Below are 21,438 nucleotides of genomic sequence, written 5' to 3'. Positions count from 1 at the left end.
TTCTGTTATTCTCTCCGGGGCCATATAATTAGATTATCATCTAAATATTTATAATTTAATCTTTAATTATTACTTATTTATAAAAAAAATTAAATAAGCATATAATTAAAAAAATACTAGACTTATTATTATTTTTAATATTAATTTATTATTATAAAGATATTCCATCTCCTTATAAGATGATAGTGCTCTCTAATTTATTCTTATTAATTATTACAATTAAATTGTCACGCAGTCATAACAAACTTAGCTACTATAACTAAGGGTAGTTAGCTAAGATGTTGATGAAGAATTTTTATATATATTCACATTATGTCTTTTATTAATTAGATTAACATATTATTAATCAAATATTTCTAATATCTATAGTATATTTATAGAAATTTTAACTCTAAATGAAATACGCAATCAAAAAATATTGGGTCTCTAAGTTGTCCACTACATGCACTTCCTGATTTATCTTGTTGGCCCATGAAAAAATTTCATAGGACATAACCGGTCATCCAGGGCTAACTAATGATGCTAATTGACTTTATTAATTTTTTATATATATTAATTTATTATTAAAAAGATAATCCATCTCCTTATAAAATGATAGCACTCTCCTCCAATAGTAATTTATTCTTATTATATTTATCTCCTATTTTTTTTATTTAAATCGACATGTTATTACAACTATAAATATATATCTGCTGCACAATTATAAGAGTACCCACAATGGGGTGTTAAATGGGTGTTATAACACCCATTTAACACCCTCTCTCCATTGTGAGTGGGCATTATAATGCCCACTCACAAGAGAGAGGAGAGAGGGTGTTCAAAGGTTTGAACACCTTTGAACACCCTCTTTCTTAATTTTTTAATATTTTTTTTTCTTTTTTAAATTATAAAATTTTTAATATTATTTAAAAATTAATAAAAGGGATGAATAAGTGGATGGCGGGACCCATATTAATGTTAAAAGGGATGTGAGTAAAAGAGATATGTTGTTATAATGAATATGTGACAGTGAGTCCCATATCTTTTGATGATGTGATGAATGTTATAACGCATTAGCGTTGCGGATGCTCTAATAGTTATAATGCCCTAGCTACTACAATTAAACTTGTCACACATGGTTGTAATAACTACGAACCGTAACTATTACAATTGATCAGGATGGTTAATTAAGGTGTTGATGAAAAATTCCCATATCTATTCTCATTATATCTTTTATTAATTAGATTGACAAATTATTAACCAAACATTTCTAATATCTGAATGTCTTTCCATCACCCTTGGGATAGAGTTGAGTTGGTTAGTATTGGGTAAAGTTACTACCATAAGATAAGAGTTCGAATATCAACAAACTCGAGGAAAAAAGTCCTCCCCACATCGACCAACTATAATTTTCCAATTTACCTTCTCATAGATGATCGTGAACCCGATCGTACAAAGCTAATGGGATGATAGATTTTACAATTTACTATTATAAATATTCTTTCATCCAACTCTCTTAGTTATTGATGTAAAGAACTTTATGAGAGAATTTAAAAGACTCTGACAATTGAAAACTTAATTACATCAAATTAATTTTTAATCAGGACTCAGATTAATTTATCATAAATTAACTATACATTGGATTAGTTTCTCGATGAGACTCAGATTAGTTTATCAGAAACAAACTCAAAGATGCATATATCAAATTTATTTCTTGATCCGTAATAATTTTAGATTAAAAAAAATGTTCTTTTCAAGGGTTATAAGAAAACTTAGTGCTTAATTTTTTTTTCAACTACAGTAATACAGTTACTTATAATATTGTGACACCTATGAAATTACAACTACTACAATTACAACGTCACAACAGCTGCAAACCAACAACTACTACAATTACAATCCATGCATGATTTTTTTAATTGAGAGAAGAGTGACAATTCCAAAGATAGTTGCTTGTTCATAAATCTTAAAATCTAAATCTTAAAAAGAACAAATCAATGAATTTTTGTTATGTATATGCTATATGTGCCAAGTGATTCGATGAGTCATTAAATAATTATGATATATCATCTCTAACTTAACATGATGAGATAATTAAGAAATGAACTTAATATTTGAGATATATTTTTTACCTCAAAAGTCTCTAACACTATTAAAAGAATGAAAATATTAAAAGAGAAACTCATATGTTCGAAGTTATTCTGCTACAACACAATTTGTTGTTCAGTTATATAACAGCTACAATTTATTAGTATTACAATATAGTTTACTGTTTAATTATAGTAATTACGGTTTCATAGCTACTATAAAATAATTTATTATTTAATTTTAATAGTTATGTATAATGTGAACAAATTTAATAGGAAAAATAGGTGGAAGTAAACATGTGGGGATGAGTTGCCCTTTTAATAAAAAATTAAAGTGGAGCTCGACTCTAACGATCTAACGATTCTGGAAAAATGGGACGCTTCTGTGATTTCTGCCCATAATTTATTATTTCAAATTTATCATAATTCAACGTAAAAGATATCTGCTTTAAGAATAGATTGGGCCCTGATAGAATTAATTACAAGCTTATATAAGAGAATACTTTATATGGTTAATTGCTTGTTTCAGCAAATCTTTTCATAGCAAGCAAACAATATATCGATCGGTTGGTGGAACAACCATAGCTCCATTAAATCGATAAAAATGTTTAATTGCAACAGAAGTTCGACGATTCAATCTTCTTCAACTAGTCTTTGATATCTGTTTGCGCTGAGTGATGAACTAATGAAGATTGCATCAGATGATAAATAAGCAAAACATGTGATTGGCAGCTTTTTTCTTCACCGTGCTGTGATTCCTTGTAAAGCTGTAAAACAGTAGTGAGTGAGATCAAGAAAAAGTGCTGCACTGAAGAGCGAAGAGCTATAAATGACCACATGCTTCTCTTCCTCCTTGGCCTTTGCCAGATCCTTCTCATTTCTGCTGCTTTTTTTCTTTCTTTGCTTCTCTCCTTTTCTTTTCACTTTGAGGAATCCTCTGTGACTATCCACAGCCACACTGCTCACTGTTCTGCTGGCTTAGGGTTGTTGTCGTTCTGTGGATTTGTTTTCTTTCTTTCAGGGAAGGTAAGAAGGTAGGTTCCAGTCCTCTCTCTATTTCCCTTTTTCCTTGATGAATCAAAGGTTGTTTGGCTGCTTCTTCTTCCTACCAAGACTGGAAATTTCTGGTATTGTCATTACGTTGCTTGGTGATTTTGAAAACTTGTGTGCAACATTATTTCTTCTTCCTTGTTGAATCTATGGTAGCGAGCTCAAAGATCAAACTTTCTTCCTCTATTTGACAAGATCTTACTGTTTTTTTTTCTCTGTTATTTGTATAATTGCCTTCAGCTCAAATGCCAGTTTATCAGGTTCTTGTTGTTTCACAGTGACATCCTCTTCATTCACTATCAATCTGTTGCTTTAACTGCTTTTTTTCTTCTGGAATTTGTGCTATCAATCATGCTTGGTATCTTGCAAAATCTTCTTGTCTTCTTTCTAGCTTGTGTGTGTTTTCTGATATAAGAAAATTTGGGACATTGGGCATTGGCATAGTGTTCATAGCTCCATACCTCTTAAGAGCACTCCTAAAGATATAGGGGATGAATACAACCAAAGTCAAGCGACGAGTCAGTAAATATGAGCTGGGGCGCACGATCGGAGAAGGAACCTTTGCCAAGGTCAAGTTTGCAAGGAATATCGAAACTGGAGAGCCTGTTGCAATCAAGATTCTCGACAAGGAGAAAGTTCTCAAACACAAATTAGTAGAACAGGTGGCTAAATTTTTCAAAAAGTTTACAGTTTCTTATGTGTTTGCCATATTAGATTTCAGACAGTTGAGCTTGCATTGATGTGGTTGAAAACTTCTAAATGTATTTCTGAATATTGTCACCATAGAAGTAGCTTTCTAAGTATTCCTTGATTGCATCCTGCTAACCTACAAGCTCTGTGCAGATCAAGCGAGAAGTAGCCACTATGAAGTTAATAAAGCATCCTAATGTCGTTCGCATCTATGAGGTTGCCTTCAAAAGCCTTTTTCCATGTCATCTATTTTCCCTTAGGTTCCTACACTGTGATACTCTTTTTGGATCCTCATGCCATCTATTTCATGATACATTTTACTTATCATCTAGTGACTTGTCGCTGTAGTTTGATAGTTAATCATCAACTATGGTCCTGTGGTCCATTCATTCATCTCTTAAGTGATTGAAACTTATTTAAAGATGATGTTCAAAGGATCAATTGTGCCACAAAACAAAGTTTTGATCCAAAAAACAATTCTATGGTCTCATTTTGGTTCCATTTTTCCCATCAACCTAAACATTTTATGGTTGGTTCTTGAACCTTTCTATCTAAGACTAGAACTAGGCAATAAACACACACGGTTGCCGCCGGAATATAAAGTTTCTGTCGATGTCTTTATGAGTGTGCGTGTGTGTTAATCTAGCTAATAAATGGTTTTACCTATTTCAGGTGATGGGAAGCAAATCAAAGATTTTTATTGTACTTGAATTTGCTACAGGAGGAGAGCTTTTCGACAAAATAGTAAGATCAAATTTCCAGAAGGAAAATATATACTTTCTGAAATAGACCATGAATTTGGTTAGGTAACAAAAGCTTTAGTTATCAAGAAAGAGAGTACTAATTTATGTTTTAATGAGATTCAAGTGATCGAAGCCCGACATGAGAATCAATAGTGAACATATTGCCAAGGCCATGGAATTCAAAGATAGGACCTTTCTTTTCTTCATTTACACTAATGTTGTCTAACAATTGTATCATGCAGGTAAACCATGGTCGGATGAGGGAAGACAAAGCACGAAGATATTTCCAACAACTTATCAATGCAGTTGATTATTGCCATAGCAGGGGAGTTTACCATCGCGATCTAAAAGTAAACTCACTAACCTCATACACTTGTTATGATGAGTGGTTCAAGTCATCAAGCAACAATAATCAGATTGTGTAAAATGCATTTCCGCAGCCGGAAAACTTATTACTCGATGCCTGCGGTAACCTGAAAGTTTCAGACTTTGGATTAAGTGCATTGTCGCAGCAAGTCAGGGTAACTTCATCCTTATCTTCATCTAACTTATTATCGAAATTCTGAAACTATTTGGTGTTTCTTCCAGGATGATGGCTTGCTTCATACTACTTGTGGCACTCCAAATTATGTTGCTCCTGAGGTTGAGATAATTGTCTCGTAACGAATGTTTTGTTCCTAATTCAAAGATCAAAAGTGTAATTGACTAGAACAATTCTGCTCGAGTTATTAGGTTCTCAACGACAGAGGCTACGATGGAGCAACTGCAGATTTATGGTCATGTGGAGTCATCCTATTTGTGTTGCTTGCAGGTTACTTGCCCTTTGAGGATTCTAATATTATGACCTTGTACAAGAAAGTGAGCATTATATTGTAGACAGGATTTCTACATGGCATTGCATTTTCGAAAAGTTGTACTCATCCATTTTACATGCAGATCTCATCTGCTGAATTCAAATGCCCATCTTGGCTTTCCTTTGGTGCCATGAGATTGTTGGCAAGAATCCTCCACCCAAATCCATCGACTGTAAGGACTTTGTTCATTCAACTGGTTAAACTCACTACATTTGATTCCTTTGGTTTCTTTTTGATTGATTTTGGACAATACTGTTTCCAAGTTTCGATTACTTTGAGTTGTGAAAATCAGTTACTTCTTTCAAACTAATTGCAGCGTGTTACTATTCCGGAGATATTGGAGGATGAATGGTTCAAGAAAGATTACGAGCCTCCTGTTTTTGAAGAGAACTATGCTGCAAATTCAGATGATGTGGGAGCTGTTTTCAAGGATTCGGAAGTGAGTCAAAGACAACTTCCGCCGCCATTTCTAGAATACATTTCAAACTTGTGATTTCGTGAAAGAGGACGCAACAAACATGGTCTCATATCGTGTGAAGCTTATTGGTGTTGCTGTTACAGGAACATCATGTAACCGAGAAGAAAGAGGAGCAACCAACACCCATGAATGCCTTTGAACTGATCTCGATGTCAAAAGGGCTAGATCTTGGCAATTTGTTCAGCCAAGAGCAGGTTCAGATGCCGAACCAAATTTCGATTACTCATGAACTGCATAGAGTTTCTTATTTAGTAGCTTCTCATTTGAAATGCCTCTTTGAAACAGGAATTTAAAAGAGAAACAAGATTCACATCCACTTGCTCGGCCAAAGAGATTATTACTATGATCGAAGAGGTTGCAAAGCCACTTGGATTCGATATTCAGAAGAAGAACTACAAGGTCCGTCTTATAAAAAGAAAAATGGTACGAGAGATCTGTGTATAAGTAGTAATATAGCATAGCATTAAGCATAAATGATGGATAGGAAATGTGCAACTGAATCCACACAATTGGGACTAATGTGGTTCGATATCATGATGATTCAAGAAATATAGTGAAGTACATCATAAGAAGTACACTTTGTTTGCAATTTCTCATTGTTAACGATGCTTATTCAGATGAGGCTGGAAAATGTAAAAGCTGGAAGGAAGGGAAATCTCAAAGTTGCTACTGAGGTAGCCGAAAGATGCATCACTTTTTGCCAAGACACTGCAAGATTCCATTTCGCTAATGTTTGTTCCAACAAACTTGTAGGTATTTCAAGTCGCCCCATCTCTACATATGGTTGAGTTACGGAAAGCTAAAGGCGACACTTTGGAATTCCACAAGGTACAAACTGAAACTTCATCTATGTTCTTCGCATTTTTCTGGACTTGCAGGAAGTTGCCAGTGCATTCTTCATAGCTAACACAAGAAAAATATCTATAAAAGCAAACTCGAATTATCACGAAAAGCTAAAGAAGATACTCTGGGATTATTAAGACAAACCTACTCCATGTTCTTAGCATCGGTCAAAGGTTGTCGTAAGTTGGTGGTGGTGGAGGATCGACATAGAGTGATGATGAAATCTGAATGTTTCTTCACACGATCTATCGACTAAGTATAAACAAGTATATACATTGTGCATCAAGTAAAACCTACAGAAACGAACCAAACCTGGCTTGACAAAATCAGTTATGCCTTCTAAAATCTTAGAATCATGAATCTGAAAATGAGCATCCTAAATGTCAATAAACTTGATTTTTGCAGTTATCTTTTCCTTTGGCACGAATGTGTTTCGGTTGTTCCTTTTGGTAGATCGGTTATCTCTACCATCTCTTCTCTACTATGCAGTTTTACAAGAATCTCTCTAGCAGCCTCAAGGATGTTGTATGGATATCCGAGGACAGGCAGGAGCAAGCTAAGTAGGATCACAACTTACAGGCAGCTAAGGAATATACTGTGGCTACATACAAAAGAGTATGATTTCTTCATTGTTTATTATGTTGCCCTTTTTTGGAGCAGACCAAGATGAACTAGTCCTTTTCTTGAACACCATGCACATTTCTCCTCTAATTTCCTTTTCCCTCTACTAAAATGATGCTTCCCTGTATCCACTAAACGAAAAAATAGGATCTTTTCTGCAACCGTTTGACGATTCGGATGTGTCACTGTCACTGAACAGAGAGAGAGCACTTATCTTGTTATTTTTGGTGTCCCATTTGTTTTCTCTCCTATTTTCTCCAAGTGAATAGGCCACAATGGATGATGATGATCCAGAATCCAAGTGGGATAAATTTTTAGCATGCCAATATTAATGCTAGAAGCTGACATATCCTGTAACAAGTACTCTGGATAGAGCAAGCAATACTATCCACTGAAACTATATCAAATCCAACTTCGTACGTTACAAAAAAGTCAAAGACAACGAAGGGCAGATAAACATAAAAAGTTCTATAAAATTTCACGGGCATAATAAGACAGCCAACAACAGAATGCAAGAAGAAATTAAGCATCGTCTATCCTGGCGCCTAGGGATAAAGATAACCAAACTAGTACAAACATTACAAATTGAGAAATGCCACACGCACAACGTACATATCTGCCATGAAAGTTGCGGACGGTTTATATGGAAGTCACGTTACTTGGCCATCATGACTTTAACAAACTCGTCGTAGTTGATTTGGCCATCACCATCCACATCCGCTTCACGAATCATCTCGTCGACCTCCTCATCAGTCAACTTTTCCCCCAGGTTGGTCATGACATGACGGAGCTCAGCTGCAGAAATAAAACCATTCTGGTCCTTGTCGAACACTCTAAAGGCCTCCCTGAGTTCTTCCTCAGAGTCGGTGTCTTTCATCTTGCGCGCCATCAGGTTAAGGAACTCTGGGAAATCAATAGTTCCATTGCCATCAGCATCAACCTCGTTGATCATGTCTTGCAGTTCTGCTTCTGTAGGATTCTGCCCCAAGGATCGCATCACAGTCCCAAGCTCCTTGGTTGTGATACAACCTGACAAGTTTCAACAATATCATGAAATTATTGAAATAGTTTGCTGAAGAGCATGCATTATGGGCTCTAGTTGAACAAAATGAATGTCATGACTATTCTATCCAATAGATGAAAAGTTATAGAATTACAGGATGATGACAAGCAATATGTGGTTTACAAAAGCTAGCAACCCAATAAAAAATAAAAAGGATGGTGAACTTGAGAAATTACAAGCGTTACTGTGAGTATTTTGCGCAATTTTTTAAAAATGACCACAAATACTGAATATAAGTGAACTTTCTCTACATCAACACTCAAACTAAAAATAAAGTAGAAAAAAAAGAGAGGCACAAAACAAAGATAAAGACGCTTCATATGTAAGGTGATCCATCTTCTAAGAGAGCTATTAAGCATGCTGAAAGCTGATGAGCTTGGGTGGAAAGCTTTTTCTCATTTCCAATGTTTGTCCCGATGTAAAATCATAGTAGAGCTTTTCAGAGGAAAACAAATTCCACTTAACCCGGCTACTTCTCTCTCATGCAGGCCTCCCAAGCAGTAGGAAAGAGGAAACAAACAATTTGTTGCAGTGATATTGTGATATCTCTAATGCTCTAATGGAACCTTTGACATCGATTTTAAACTTTCAGTGGCTTTATGATTCCTTGCAGGAATGCAGAAACAGGATACAAATTGAAATTGGAGATGCCCTAAAGTCAAAAAATATGACCAAATCTTTTTTATCTTTAGCTCTCTATGTACTCTGATACTACCATCAAAATGACCAAGTAATTTGGGGGTTAAAAATTTTAAATAAGAACATTAAAGCCAACCATGCAGTCAGCATAGTTATTTGATATTTTGCTATAGATTATCTTATTATTATGTAAAATTTGAATTTTGTATTGGTTCTTTAAACATGCAATATATCATGTTGTACCCCTTTATGTTTTGTGTGTTGTATTAATATTATAGAGATCAGTGACGCCTAAATTGAGCCCTACAACTTTTTTATCTTTTTAGTTATGTTAGTAGAAAAAATTTTGTGATTGCACTTTCTTTATATCCATAGGACACTACTTCAAGGTTTAAATTGTATTGACTATTGAAGAACAAGATGTTCATTACTTGTATCACGCTAAGTTTCATTTATGTTTACAATTGTTCAGGTATCAAGCCATACTTTCATCTGTTATAAATTCAAATTCATTGATACTAATATTGCCCAGTATGATGTAATATTTAACTTTATGTTATCCTTATTAACTAACCGTTTATTATTTTACAGAAACAAGAGAAACGAAATGTGAAATTGTAAGTAGGAAAACTCCAGTGAGATTCCAGATTCTTACATATAGTGCTATGGAATTGAAAAGGGAATAGAACATTATTATTATTCAAATATGGGCATCCAATCACTGATTCTAATATTCACTCCCTCATTTTTTATGCTAAAAATAAATGATTAGTTGAATCAGACTAAACAAAGGAAGTTCACTATCCCTTGCGTCTGGAACTGATGGAGAGGCCCAAACTTTCAGTCACTCTCGAACAGACTAAAGTGGAGGGATTTACAAAGTGCAAGGCACGGAGAATCAATCTAATTTTAGGACCCACCTTAGCATAAAGGAATTCAAAACAAGCTCGAGCAGACATGCTAGTCAACAGAATATAGCACAGTGATGACTACGAAAGGTTAAATGGACTAAGACAGGGTTACGATCGTTCATTATTCAAACACTCAACTGAGATCCTTTCTTGTCAAAGGAACATAAATCATGATGGAACTCCTACTCACACTCTATCCTGAATAGTATAATAATAAAAAAGTGTGTATCTTATCGAATTCGGGAGGCTTGTTTTGCTTCAACTAATCGAGCAGCATAAAAGGATTACTAACAGCGCCAAATAATAACTAACCCGAGTCAATTCATGGTGTAGGAAACGGACACGACTATGTAAAGATCGAAACAGATAACTGGTCACGAGCCGATCTGTCTATCACAGATCGATTAGAAAGAGCAAGCGAAACCTAAGCAACCCAGTCTGGGTAATGCATCAGCGAGATCCATCGAGCACCATCAAGACAGATTCCTTAAGCGAGGTTCATCTAGCAAAACACACACACAAAAAAAAAACTAATCCACAGCACGGCTGGCGAAAGATAGAGTAAGAAGGCCACCGATCGGGGGATAAATGAACTGCGAAGAAACAAAAGAAGGAGGTCCAAGAAAATGAAAGAAAAAGGGGGAAAGGAGAGGGAGATCTTACCATCTCCGTCCTTGTCGAAGAGGCTGAAAGCTTCCTTGAACTCGGCGATCTGGTCATCCGTCAACTGCTCCGCCATCGGCGACCTTCGGTTCCAGCAGTAGCGACGGCAGGGTGGAGGAGAAGGAGAAAGATTTTGTGGCAGATCGGAAGCGGAACGGTGCAGAGAACCTGTTAAGTAGAAAAGGGTTAAAAAAACCCGCAGTGGCGACCACGACGGCGAGGAGACAAGTCTTGGAAGACAAGTTTCATTTTGCCTCTCAACATTTATCTTTTTTGACATATTTAAAATTATTAATTTACCAATTTGTTTTATTTGAATCAAGTCAATTACCTTTTCAGCAATTTTCGCCTGTATTTTTTATTTTCTTTTTTGGAAACAATAATTAATATACTATGCGTAAAAAAATTGATTTAATTTTCGATAATTGTTAAATTTTATTTCTGAAAAGCCAAAATGGAAACAGAAGATTGGACACGTGGTCCCAAACCAGTTAACTCGAATTTGAATCGGCTTAGTTCGACCGAGCCGAGCCGGTTCCCTCGGGGAAAAAGGGATCTCATCCCAGCTTCCGCATTCTCGATCTCCTTCTTCCTCCTGAACGGCTGTCGACGACAACCCTCCGGCGAGATCCCTTTGTGGCTTCAGTCTTCATGTTGTAATTGAGGTATGTTTGATCTCCAGGTTTTAGGTTGTTTTGGGGGTTCGATTTGTATGCCCTTACTTCGAATTTGTTTCTGTTTGGGCGGATGGTTTAGCTGTACTCATCCACTGGAGTTGTTTTCCTCCGAAGTATCTGATTTTGTTTAGGCCTTGCATTGTCTATTTGGTTATGTTTACATGTTCATGTATGCTTGTTTAAGCAGAGTTTACTTCCTCGCGTGAAATTTTATTATTAAGGAGTCTATAAAATTGAAGGAAACCTTTTTCAGTAGAGAATGATCTCGAAACTACTTTATTTTACAGGTTTTGGAGTACAGCTTCTTGTTATGGCCGGTACAGCATGCTTCATTATCGTCAGTAAAAATGACATTCCAATTTACGAAGCTGAAGTTGGCTCTGCAGCGAAGGTATTAACTTTCACTTTGATCGTTCATTTCATATTCCTCTTTTTCACTCCACTGTTCTTTGATAACAATGGTACTACTTGGACAAGTAATTTTCCTCGTGGCGCTACTGATAGAAAAGCCTATTACTTCATAGCATATTCATTTTTTAATGACTGAAAGTTGCATAATACATAGTCCCTACCACATTTCTTTTGGTCAAGAATGTTCACTTATAGAGGACTTTGATAATGCTCTGTAGCATTCAGAAAAGATGCTGCTGCCTTCTGGGTTGTGTGTGCATGATATAAAATATGTATTCGAGCATTCGCCTTATCACTTCAGATTGTGTATATATATATTTATATTGTAGTTTTTTCTTTGGATCATCTCATCCAGGTCTGTACTTCTGTACATATTCTGTTTCTTTTGCTTATTTATGTAGGTATTAGTGGTCATTTCTCTTCAAGCCCTTCCATTCATAAAAGAAAATTGGAAATTTAGTTGTTCGGATTAACTAGTTCATTACATGTTCCTCACTTACTCTGGATAAAATTTCACCAAAAATTTCCCTGAGTCATCTTAAGGTTTAGTCTAAATCCAATTTTAGCTGGGCAGGAGTGATTGATGACAATGATCCTTATCAATCCAACACTTCCTGTGTATCATTATGCAAGACTTCCATTTTGACACTTGAAGTGCATCTGTTTCTCTTTTATGCTGGTCCTTTTCTCACACAAAGAATCTGTTTTACTGTCATATCAAAAAAAAAAAATTATTAATTTTTTGATAATATTTGTATAAGTTGCCTCATGTTGGTGCTAATTATAGGCACAGTGGACATAATTTTCTTCCCTGTCATGATTTTTTCTTGGGAATTTAATGATTTTGGAGTTGGAAGTGGTATAATAATAATAATAATAATAATAATAATAATAATTATTATTATTATTATTATAATTTGTCTATGACAGAAAGAAGAAGCTTCTCAGCAGCATCAGTTTATTTTACATGCAGCCTTGGATATTGTCGAAGACCTTGCATGGACCACAAATGCTATGTGAGTCTCTGTAATGATGCATTCTACTTGCTGTTTATGTATTGATTGAACTGATGATTACTCTCTTCCATAATTGCCTAAGCTCATGCTTCTCTTATATGACTGCAGGTTCTTGAAGGCAGTTGATAAGTTCAATGATCTTAGTGTGTCTGTATATGTTACAGCTGGTCATATCCTAGTGACAGTTCTTTGAAATTATATTATTAATAGACAATTTGATAGAAATCTTAAATCCACTTCTTTGTGCCACCTTGTTTTATAAATGACAAAGCAAAATGCATAAAGTTTCTTAATTCAATTGTCTTGGCTAATATCAGTATTGTTCAAAATTTGTTTTTCCATTTATCACAATTGCAAATGTTGAAGACATTATTCTGCAAAATCAAGATCAGGAAGTTTTTTTATTGGGAATATGTGCCCTATAGACCATATTATCGATATATTAGGGTTTTTTGTTCATTTTGTGTCCTTTAACCAACTTCATACACACTAGATTTATGTTACTACATGATTCTCGTAATGAGGATGGAATAAAGAGCTTCTTCCAAGAGGTCCAAGAGCTCTACATAAAGGTTAGATTTTTGTTGGGTATATATTTTTAGTTTATCTTTCTGCTTAAATTAATGTTGCTCTTTTTAAGATGGACACACTATAGATTATTCATATCAGTTAATCATCATTAGGAGCAGTTTATTTTCGTAAAATTGCCAGTAGGAAGCCCTAGCTGTGATATATGCTCATATGCCAATTCAGGGAAAAAAAGGACTGACCAGGACAACTACACTGCCATGTATAGTTTAGGTGAATGCAGAATGTTTTTTAGTGTGTTCATTTTGTTTAAAAGAATTTTTTTCTGTTGGTCTACTTGCTGCATAGTTCTATCAAAGCTAAGCATGCTGCTCACAGCCTTGTATCCATTATTTTAAGCTTTGACCAATATTACATGGAACCACATAATTTGTGACGATGTGGCTAGAATTAATTAAACCTGACTTGTAGATGAATTTGGCCAGTCTACTTATATGCTGCAATGAATAATAGATCAATAATATTCAGAAAACGTATATGGTTCTCTTCATAGTCACCCATGTCACATTATCACTACTAAATTTCATGTATTCAATTCAACAAAGAAAATACTACTCATGGCAATCAATGTAATTAGCTATTCAGTGTTATAAAACTTATCAATTAGTGCCAAATACAACATTTCATTGAACTGATCCGGCACTGGGAAGGAAGAGAATAAGCTGTTTAGTGATATAACAGGTCAATTTGTGACCTTGGTCTTAATGTGGACTTTTGGTAGCACTTGATAATTATACAGACAGTAACCATTAAATGCTGTCCCAATGGCTGGATGAAAATGTCCGAAGTGTTGTGTTAGGCAGGACAATCACTTTTAGTTGTATCATGTGATGGGTAGAGCAAAAAAAATTAGTTAACATAATCATAAGTGTTTAAGAGAGTTAAATATTACTTGCAATAAGAAATAATGATATAACATTGATCAGGAGGGATAATGTTCATATATCCAGTTCCAAATAGTTGTTTAACAGTACTTGTATTATGCATTACATAGGTAAAGCCTATATATAATTCTTGTTTAGCAAGATGAGAGAGAGACTTCACACAATAGTATAGATGATCATCATGATCTTATGTTGTTGACTAGCAATACTTTTTAAGTAAAAGTTGCCTTGACTTTGCTCAATGACTATGGACTGAAGCATTTGAAGCCTCTAAATGAGATAGACACTACAAGAAAACCAACTATTAGTGACCGAAATTATTGGCAAGATTTTTGGTCGTTAATGTAATTAGCGATGGAATTAAATATCTTCTCTAATTTAACCACGGAATTTTAATTTCGTGGCTAAATACAGCGTCAGAATTACATTTTTGTCACTAATTTTAGCAACAGAATTAAATTTGTGTGGTTAAATATAGCGACAACCATGGAATTTTAATTCTGTCATTAATTTTATTATGAATTTCATCACATATATATACACCTTAATATATTTTAAAAAAAAACTGTATATCATTATAATATCAATACAATTAATATCAACACTAATCAAAATAATATCAACACCAATAATCAATATCAACATCAATCAAAATTTAGTTTACTAATAACATCCAGGTGTGCATGCATATCTTCACTATAAAAAGTTTACCCTACCTTAGTTTTTAACAATTGATCTAGAGGTGTTCTGGATATGACGTTGTTATCCGTTGACTGAGGTGTCGGGTTCGAGCCATCTTATCAACTCTTTATCCGTTGGATACGTGGTATTGAGTCTCCCAAAAAACCCTTCGGGGTTTTCTGGGATATGGAGCCGCGAAGCGGTGGCCCAGTCACGTTAAAAAGTTTACCCTACCTTAGTTTTGTCCCCTCAGGACGGTCTAGTGGCTAACACATGAGGTGTTGCCACCATGAGGTCTGGGGTTCGAATCTCGACAAAGTCGAGGTAAATGCCTCCCTTATGTGCTAGTTAGTATTCCAAAGGCTAGTAGCCGCTCGTGATTTACCTCCTCCGTGTTGGGACGGGTTGACGGGGGCGCTGGGACGTTTCGTCTTTTGCCACCATATCTTACAAAATGAAGAGTAAGAGCATCTCCAATGGGAGCTCCTTCGGAGTTCCCACTGGTGACGTGGAGTGAGGGATGGACCTCCCTCCTTCCCTCAAACAACGGAGCAGTGATTTTTTTAAAATTAATTTTTTATATATTTGTTATTAAAAATTTTATAAATTCCATAAAATATGAAAATTGTTGAGATAAAATATATAAATATTTTAAAATATTTTTCAATGTTTAGATTCTATAAAAATTTAGTTATATATAAGGTAAAATATGAAGGAGAGATAAGAAATATATATAATGAAAAAATGTGAGACCCATAAAGAAGTTGTTGAGAAGTTTTTTTAATAGTGGAGAGATATGTAGGGTTTTTTACTTTTGACATGACGTTGACGTGGCATTAAAGGAGCTCTTGAGGGCGTCCACTACGGGGGATGTTCTAAGGGCATAAATCTAGTTTTGACAATTATTGTCGACGATAACAGCTCCTGGATATACTCTAAACCTGTAAAGGGATGGAAAACAACCATAAATAGGATATATGGCTAAATCTATATCTCTGAACTCTAAGGACAGTAAGATAAATAGCTAACTTCGCAAACCAAAGCAATGCGGCTTTATCTACACAAGCTGTAAGATTGGTCATATGAGCAAATGACAATGAGATTTTGTTAAGAAGAAAATCAATGAGCAGATCCTCCAAATTTACACAATAAGATCTAAATTATTTTACTCCGTGCATATAACTATGAAACTGAAGGATCGATAGAAAGCGATATGGGAGGGGGGTGAATATCGCTCTTTAAAAACTGTTTCTTTTGGAACGTTTAAAGCACGAGTAGTGCAGCGGAAAGAAAAAAACACGTTTCAGTTACTTGATTCGGAGCATAGGTCGACTCCTACTCAAAGGCCTACGATGCTTGACCGCATCGTTGGGCAATCCACTAAAACTTTTTTTTTCGAAACCTTTTGAAAGAATCAATTCGTACAAATGAGAGTATAAGATAGTAACATCCTACTATATAATATGAAATTAAATACAGTGCAACCTAAAATAAAATATACTGAAAAAGTATGTAGATGAAGATTGTCTAGCTTGCTTGAAGATGTGTTGCAGAACAGTAGCATGAACAGAACTTTTACACTATGTGGACAGAAAACTTGTTGACTTAATTCATCTTTTCTGCCTCAGGACTTCAAGCTCCTTTTTATAAGAATCGTCAACGATCGGTCGACCAAACCCGCTCCCTTCTTTCTTCGCTGAGATTCGATCTTCGGGCATTGATGACATTTAATGGTTCGGTCGACCGACCAGTGAATTTCCTTGTTCACTAAGATTCGTACTTAATGCTTCATTAATGCAGCGATCCTTCGGTCGACCGATCAGCCTGACTTCCTTCTTTGCTTTCGGTCAAGTCTGCTCTCTGTCATGTCATCATGGTTCTGTCGACCAATCTGCTGTTTTAGTCGACCGATCAGGCTTTGATCGGACTTTGATTTGTTCTGCTCTGGTTTGATTTCTAGTCTGAGTTAGCCTGGTTCGATCAACTGTTCCCTACGTTCGATGGACCGATCATGCCGAACCTGCAACACAGAATTAAACAGAATATTCGAACAAAGGTTAGCATATATGATGCATGAATAGTATAAGACAGTAGAACTCTCTTGATCTCAACTTGAAAACCTTCTTATTTTTCAGTTGGATCAACGACCTAGAGTTTGTTACTTTCCGGAACACAACCTCACTGTCACTCCTCCAGTTGCTTACCTCAACCTACTTGTTAAACATTGTTCCTCCAGACCTGTTTGGACTTTCCGCTTAGCCTTGGATCGGCTCGCCAGGATTTTCTCTTGATGTTTGGTCCTCCAGATCTCTCGATCTCCTTGCCAATTGTCGGGTCCTCTCTACCCATTTGGACTTTCTGCCGGGGTTCCACGATCTGCTAAGTCTTTCCTGCCTAGTCGTGACTAGCACTTTCCCTATTGAGTAAACAGCCTGCACACTCAGTCAATTTGTTAAATTACAACAAGACTTAACTTGAACTGTTAATAACATCAAAATTCAGATTTGATTCTGGTGCACCCTGCACCAACAGAAACAACTCATTTTGTTTCTTCACCCTTTGCACAAAGCGCCTAGGGGAGACAACACCAGTTTTCTTCTTTTGAGAACTAATCTGCACAAAGTGGAATGCAACTTGACAGGATTATATGCTTTACCTGGTTATATAAACTTTCTAAAATCACTATCATTTGGATAAAATAAGAAGCTTTTAAGAGAGAAATGACAAGTTCAATTGGTTGAGTACAGAAGGATATAGCCATATTGACAGATCTGATCACATACTCTGAACAGAATAAGTTGCTGTGCAGAAGAAGCTATTGGCAATTTTCCACAAATTTCAAGAGAAGCAGAAGGAACAAATTCCAGAGTTCAGGCAGATTTAAGATATTAGATGAGGACCAACACACTTAAAACAGAAACATGCAAGCAAAACAAACCTTCTAGAAACTAAAAAAAGGGATGAACATGGCATTAAACTAGATCTTGGAACATTTTTAAGAACTTCAGCACTGGAAAAAGAATTATAATAGACTCCAGTTTGTGAGTTAAATGAACATTAGCAATAATTTAACTTTGCTAATACTTTGACAGTCATATCCAATAATACGATAAGATTGCAAGAAATTTTAACATTTACAGAAGTCATGTATTGTCTAACAAGTTTGAGAACCAATTATTCTGCAGCTTTAGAAAATGTTAATCAAGTCAGAAAGAAGATGATAGTTTATCAATCCAGCTAACAAGAAAGCAGAAACATTATTAGGCCACAAGAATTTTTTATTACTTTTAAATCTATAACAAACAGCAATATCTTTAAAATTTTAATTTACAAGGAGTCATCTTCAAGAAATTACCCACCTGAGAAAATAGGTCAGCAAGACATGTCAAAAGATTCTCCTCTGCATCACCATTATTTTTATTCTTTTCATGATACTCCAGCAATTGCTCCCTCCCGGAAAGGGGTACATAAAAAACGAGCCAGTCTTTAATGTCAATTTCAAGAAGGAGAAGAGAGTTTACCAATGGTGAAAACACTGAACATCTTTTCAAGTTCCAGAGGAAGTTCTTTGTAGTCACTATAGGTCATCAAGTCAACTTTCCTGAAACATAAAGGGACTTTCCTAAAGCATACTCAAATAATGTTCCATTACGTTTTACGTTTAGTAGATTTACATCAATTAACAGCCCTTTCTTTAATTCAGAAGGAATCAAGACAGATTGAGAGGCAAAGAAAGAACAACTTGCAAAATAACTTGCGATATGGCTATGGATTCGAAATCTGTTGCGACCAAAGGAATTGACATATCTCCACAATAACATGATATTGTTCACTTTGGGTCTAAGCCCCATGACTTTGTTTTTGGGCTCTATCTAAAAGGTCTAATGTCAATAGAGATATCTTATATTCTTTTAAACTCATGATTTTTTTTTTCATATTTTTGCAATGTGCCTTTGATTGTATTCCAGCAATTCTCCCCTCAAACGAAGGACCACCATTACTCTTATGCTCCGGACCTTCCCACGAGTATCTAGTTACTCTTGATCTGTTTCGGACCTCCCCGCGAGCATTCGATCACCTTGATCTGCTCCGAGTGTTCCCCGCAAGCATCTGATCACTTTTGACCTACTCCAGATCTCCCCGCGAGCATCTGGTCACCCTAACTTATTTCGAGTTTCCCCGTAAGTATCCGCATCCGGTCATTCTTGACTTGTTCCAGACCTCCTCACGAGCATCCGGTCATCCATCTTGACTTATTTCGAGCCTCCTTGCAAGCATCTGATCATCCTGACCTGCTCCAGGTCTCCTCGCTAGCCTTCGTATCCGACCACTCTGGACCTACTTCGGGCCTCCCCGCGTGCATCCAGTCACTCTGACATGCTCCGTACCTCCCTCAATTTCGTTTAAAGTCACCCCATATGACATCTGGTCTGGACTATGACTTTGATACCATTTGTTGTATTCAAAAGGAATTCACATATCTCTACATTGGCATGATATTGTTTACTTTGGGTTTAAGTCCTCATGGTTTTGTTTTGGGCTCTACCCGAAAGATCTTATGCTAATGAAGATATCTTACATCCTTTTAAACTCATGATTTTTTTTATATCTTTTCAATGTGTGACTTTGATGGTATCCCTAACAGAATCATTAAGCTGCAATTGTTTATTTGCATTTATTGTAAAACTTTTATTACCTCTCGTGCTCGTCGATACCGTTACATCCACCCTTAGCGAAGTGGAGGCGAAAGACCAGGTGGCAAACGAGGTTGGAGCCGGTGAGCACCACCTGGTAGGCGAGCATGAGAATGGCCTTGCTACGAGAGGCCGCTAGGAGGCCGATGTCGACCCAGAAGCGGTAGCTGAAGATGATGGTTTCGCCGATGTTGTTACATCCGCCCTTGGCAAAGTGGAGGAGAAAACCTAGGTTGCAAACGAGGTTGGAGCCGATGAGCGCCACCTGGCAGGCGAGCATGAGAATGGCCCCGCTATGAGAGGCCGTTAGGAGGCCGATGTCAACCCAGAAGCGGAAGTCAAAGATGATGGTTTGGGCAAGCGTGACAGAGAGGATGGCAATGACCTGGAAGGATCGAGAGAATTTGAGACCGAGGAAGGACATGCAGACGAAGGCGGAGTGGCGGAATACAGTCGCGAGGGTGCAACGGCGACGACTGAGGCGTCTTCACCACCGCAAGGTTGTAGGCAACTGAGGCACGACCTCGCGGTGCGATCGTAGATGGCCAGGGCGTGACCTTGCCTGTGTGTCCGGCGACTCCTTGGAGAAAGAGGAGAGGGAAGATGTGGGAGAGAAAAGACGGGAGAGAAGAAAGTAAGCAGAAGAAATTTGAAAATGTAAGAGAGAGAATTAGCGACCCAAAATTAATTCGATTGTTAATTTAGCGACTGAATACAATTTGGTCACTATTTCAGCGACAAAAAATATTGTGTAACTAATTCGGTCAATATTTACTGGTTTTCTTGTAGTCAGACGTCACTTTGGCATAGTTGATATGGATGAGTGTTTTGTTAGTATATTGGATGGTTGAGTGCCTCTTGATAAAGCATATCTTCCAGAGGAGGTGCAGCATCTATCAGCCTATGAGGATCTCGTAGAGTGCCTCAGCAGGTTTGCAATGCTGCAAATGATCTTAATTAGCTGGAAATGAATCATCAGTTCACTTTACGAACATGAACATGCTGGATTCATATAATTAGGATCGGTTTCTTTTGCTCCTCTTGTATTATGCTTCACAATTTGTGCAGTCTATGTGTGAATTATACAAGATTTAAGAAAGTACTAATCAGCTTTCTTTCAACTGCACATGAACAGATCCTACTGAACCCGCTTTACCTTCCTAGCGCGCGCATTGCATCGTCGCACTTTGATACCAAAGTTCGTGCTCTTGCAAGAAAGTATCTATGAGCGTGGTGAAATTCCTGGTCACGAATGTTTGCCCCTCAAATACAGGATCATAGGGAGTGTTTGATCTGTCTTAATTCCTTCTTTCCCTTTGCTGTTAGAATACATGGGAGATGGCATTTTATTCTGCATTTCTTTCACAGAATTGAGCGCCGCTGCTTATAGTGCCTGAAGCAGTTCTCTGGACTTCTAGTGTTGATGTTTAATCACGAAGGAAATGATTGTTGAGAAATGGCAAGTAGTTTCGATCAAATTTTGTGACTCTCTTTTTCGGCATGTATATAAGAGTTTAATATTGTGCAGAACTCATTGTGGGATTGAATATTAATGACAATGGTTTCAGATAATTTTCAGTCTTTTAAGAAAGAAAAATTCGTAGCATGAGCTAGGAAATTTTTGCGGAATGAGAATAGTGATGCAAAAGCTCACGCCCCTTCACTACCGTTTCAATTTCTTCGAGCATAAGATAAGTAGTAGAAAAATCGAATAGATTTCAAAGTCTTAATTGGGAGCTGGAAAAAAAAGAAAAGTAGTAGAAAAATAAGACATAATTTAGGGGGAAAAAAAATAGGCTTGCAAAACGCTAGAAGAAGATAAAATAAGTAGTAGAAAAATAAGACATAATTTTAGAAAATAAAAAA

The 21,438-nt window shown here is 36.4% G+C and overlaps 3 protein-coding genes across 4 annotated transcripts; 2 read left to right on the top strand and 1 right to left on the bottom strand.

Annotated features, from left to right (window-relative positions):
- Nucleotides 1-2,918: 2,918 nt before the first annotated feature.
- LOC121992322 (CBL-interacting protein kinase 32-like) lies at nucleotides 2,919-7,542 on the top strand. 2 transcript variants are annotated; one of them, XM_042546616.1, is made up of 15 exons: nucleotides 2,919-3,100; nucleotides 3,561-3,778; nucleotides 3,960-4,022; nucleotides 4,479-4,550; nucleotides 4,792-4,899; nucleotides 4,990-5,070; nucleotides 5,138-5,191; nucleotides 5,282-5,407; nucleotides 5,486-5,575; nucleotides 5,720-5,842; nucleotides 5,965-6,075; nucleotides 6,167-6,304; nucleotides 6,499-6,555; nucleotides 6,635-6,709; nucleotides 7,214-7,542. In XM_042546616.1, the coding sequence occupies exons 2-15, from the start codon at nucleotides 3,608-3,610 to the stop codon at nucleotides 7,286-7,288; spliced, it is 1,344 nt and encodes a 447-aa protein (XP_042402550.1). In that variant the 5' UTR covers nucleotides 2,919-3,100; nucleotides 3,561-3,607; the 3' UTR covers nucleotides 7,289-7,542. The 2 variants fall into 2 exon arrangements, with proteins under 2 accessions (XP_042402550.1, XP_042402551.1); XM_042546617.1 differs by having other exon boundaries at nucleotides 2,919-3,778; nucleotides 6,167-6,280.
- A 256-nt stretch (nucleotides 7,543-7,798) lies between these two features.
- LOC121992323 (calmodulin-3-like) lies at nucleotides 7,799-10,880 on the bottom strand. The gene is made up of 2 exons (XM_042546618.1): nucleotides 10,622-10,880; nucleotides 7,799-8,374 (listed from the first exon to the last, which is right to left on the bottom strand). The coding sequence occupies exons 1-2, from the start codon at nucleotides 10,695-10,697 to the stop codon at nucleotides 8,001-8,003; spliced, it is 450 nt and encodes a 149-aa protein (XP_042402552.1). The 5' UTR covers nucleotides 10,698-10,880; the 3' UTR covers nucleotides 7,799-8,000.
- A 247-nt stretch (nucleotides 10,881-11,127) lies between these two features.
- Nucleotides 11,128-21,144, top strand: LOC121992324 (trafficking protein particle complex subunit 2-like). The gene is made up of 6 exons (XM_042546619.1): nucleotides 11,128-11,286; nucleotides 11,586-11,689; nucleotides 12,640-12,725; nucleotides 12,834-12,895; nucleotides 13,212-13,297; nucleotides 20,708-21,144. Exons 2-6 carry the CDS (start codon nucleotides 11,609-11,611, stop codon nucleotides 20,798-20,800), a joined length of 408 nt encoding a protein of 135 aa, XP_042402553.1. The 5' UTR covers nucleotides 11,128-11,286; nucleotides 11,586-11,608; the 3' UTR covers nucleotides 20,801-21,144.
- The last annotated feature ends 294 nt before the right edge of the window (nucleotides 21,145-21,438 follow it).

Source organism: Zingiber officinale, chromosome 6B (genome assembly GCF_018446385.1).
Source record: "Zingiber officinale cultivar Zhangliang chromosome 6B, Zo_v1.1, whole genome shotgun sequence".
Taxonomy (NCBI): domain Eukaryota; kingdom Viridiplantae; phylum Streptophyta; class Magnoliopsida; order Zingiberales; family Zingiberaceae; genus Zingiber; species Zingiber officinale.
Note: the sequence above shows the minus strand (reverse complement) of the source record. Positions and strands in the feature narration are given on the sequence as shown.

Bases quoted from the DNA above. Each gene is read 5' to 3' on its own strand.
- LOC121992324 (XM_042546619.1), top strand. From the start codon at position 11,609: ATGGCCGGTACAGCATGCTTCATTATCGTCAGTAAAAATGACATTCCA. The intron at 12,726-12,833 runs GTGAGTCTCTGT...ATATGACTGCAG, and splicing joins GCATGGACCACAAATGCTAT to GTTCTTGAAGGCAGTTGATA. The intron at 12,896-13,211 runs ATATCCTAGTGA...CCAACTTCATAC, and splicing joins TGTATATGTTACAGCTGGTC to ACACTAGATTTATGTTACTA.
- LOC121992323 (XM_042546618.1), bottom strand. From the start codon at position 10,697: ATGGCGGAGCAGTTGACGGATGACCAGATCGCCGAGTTCAAGGAAGCT. The intron at 8,375-10,621 runs GTAAGATCTCCC...GAAACTTGTCAG, and splicing joins CTTCGACAAGGACGGAGATG to GTTGTATCACAACCAAGGAG.
- LOC121992322 (XM_042546616.1), top strand. From the start codon at position 3,608: ATGAATACAACCAAAGTCAAGCGACGAGTCAGTAAATATGAGCTGGGG. The intron at 4,023-4,478 runs GTTGCCTTCAAA...TACCTATTTCAG, and splicing joins ATGTCGTTCGCATCTATGAG to GTGATGGGAAGCAAATCAAA. The intron at 5,843-5,964 runs GTGAGTCAAAGA...TTGCTGTTACAG, and splicing joins CTGTTTTCAAGGATTCGGAA to GAACATCATGTAACCGAGAA.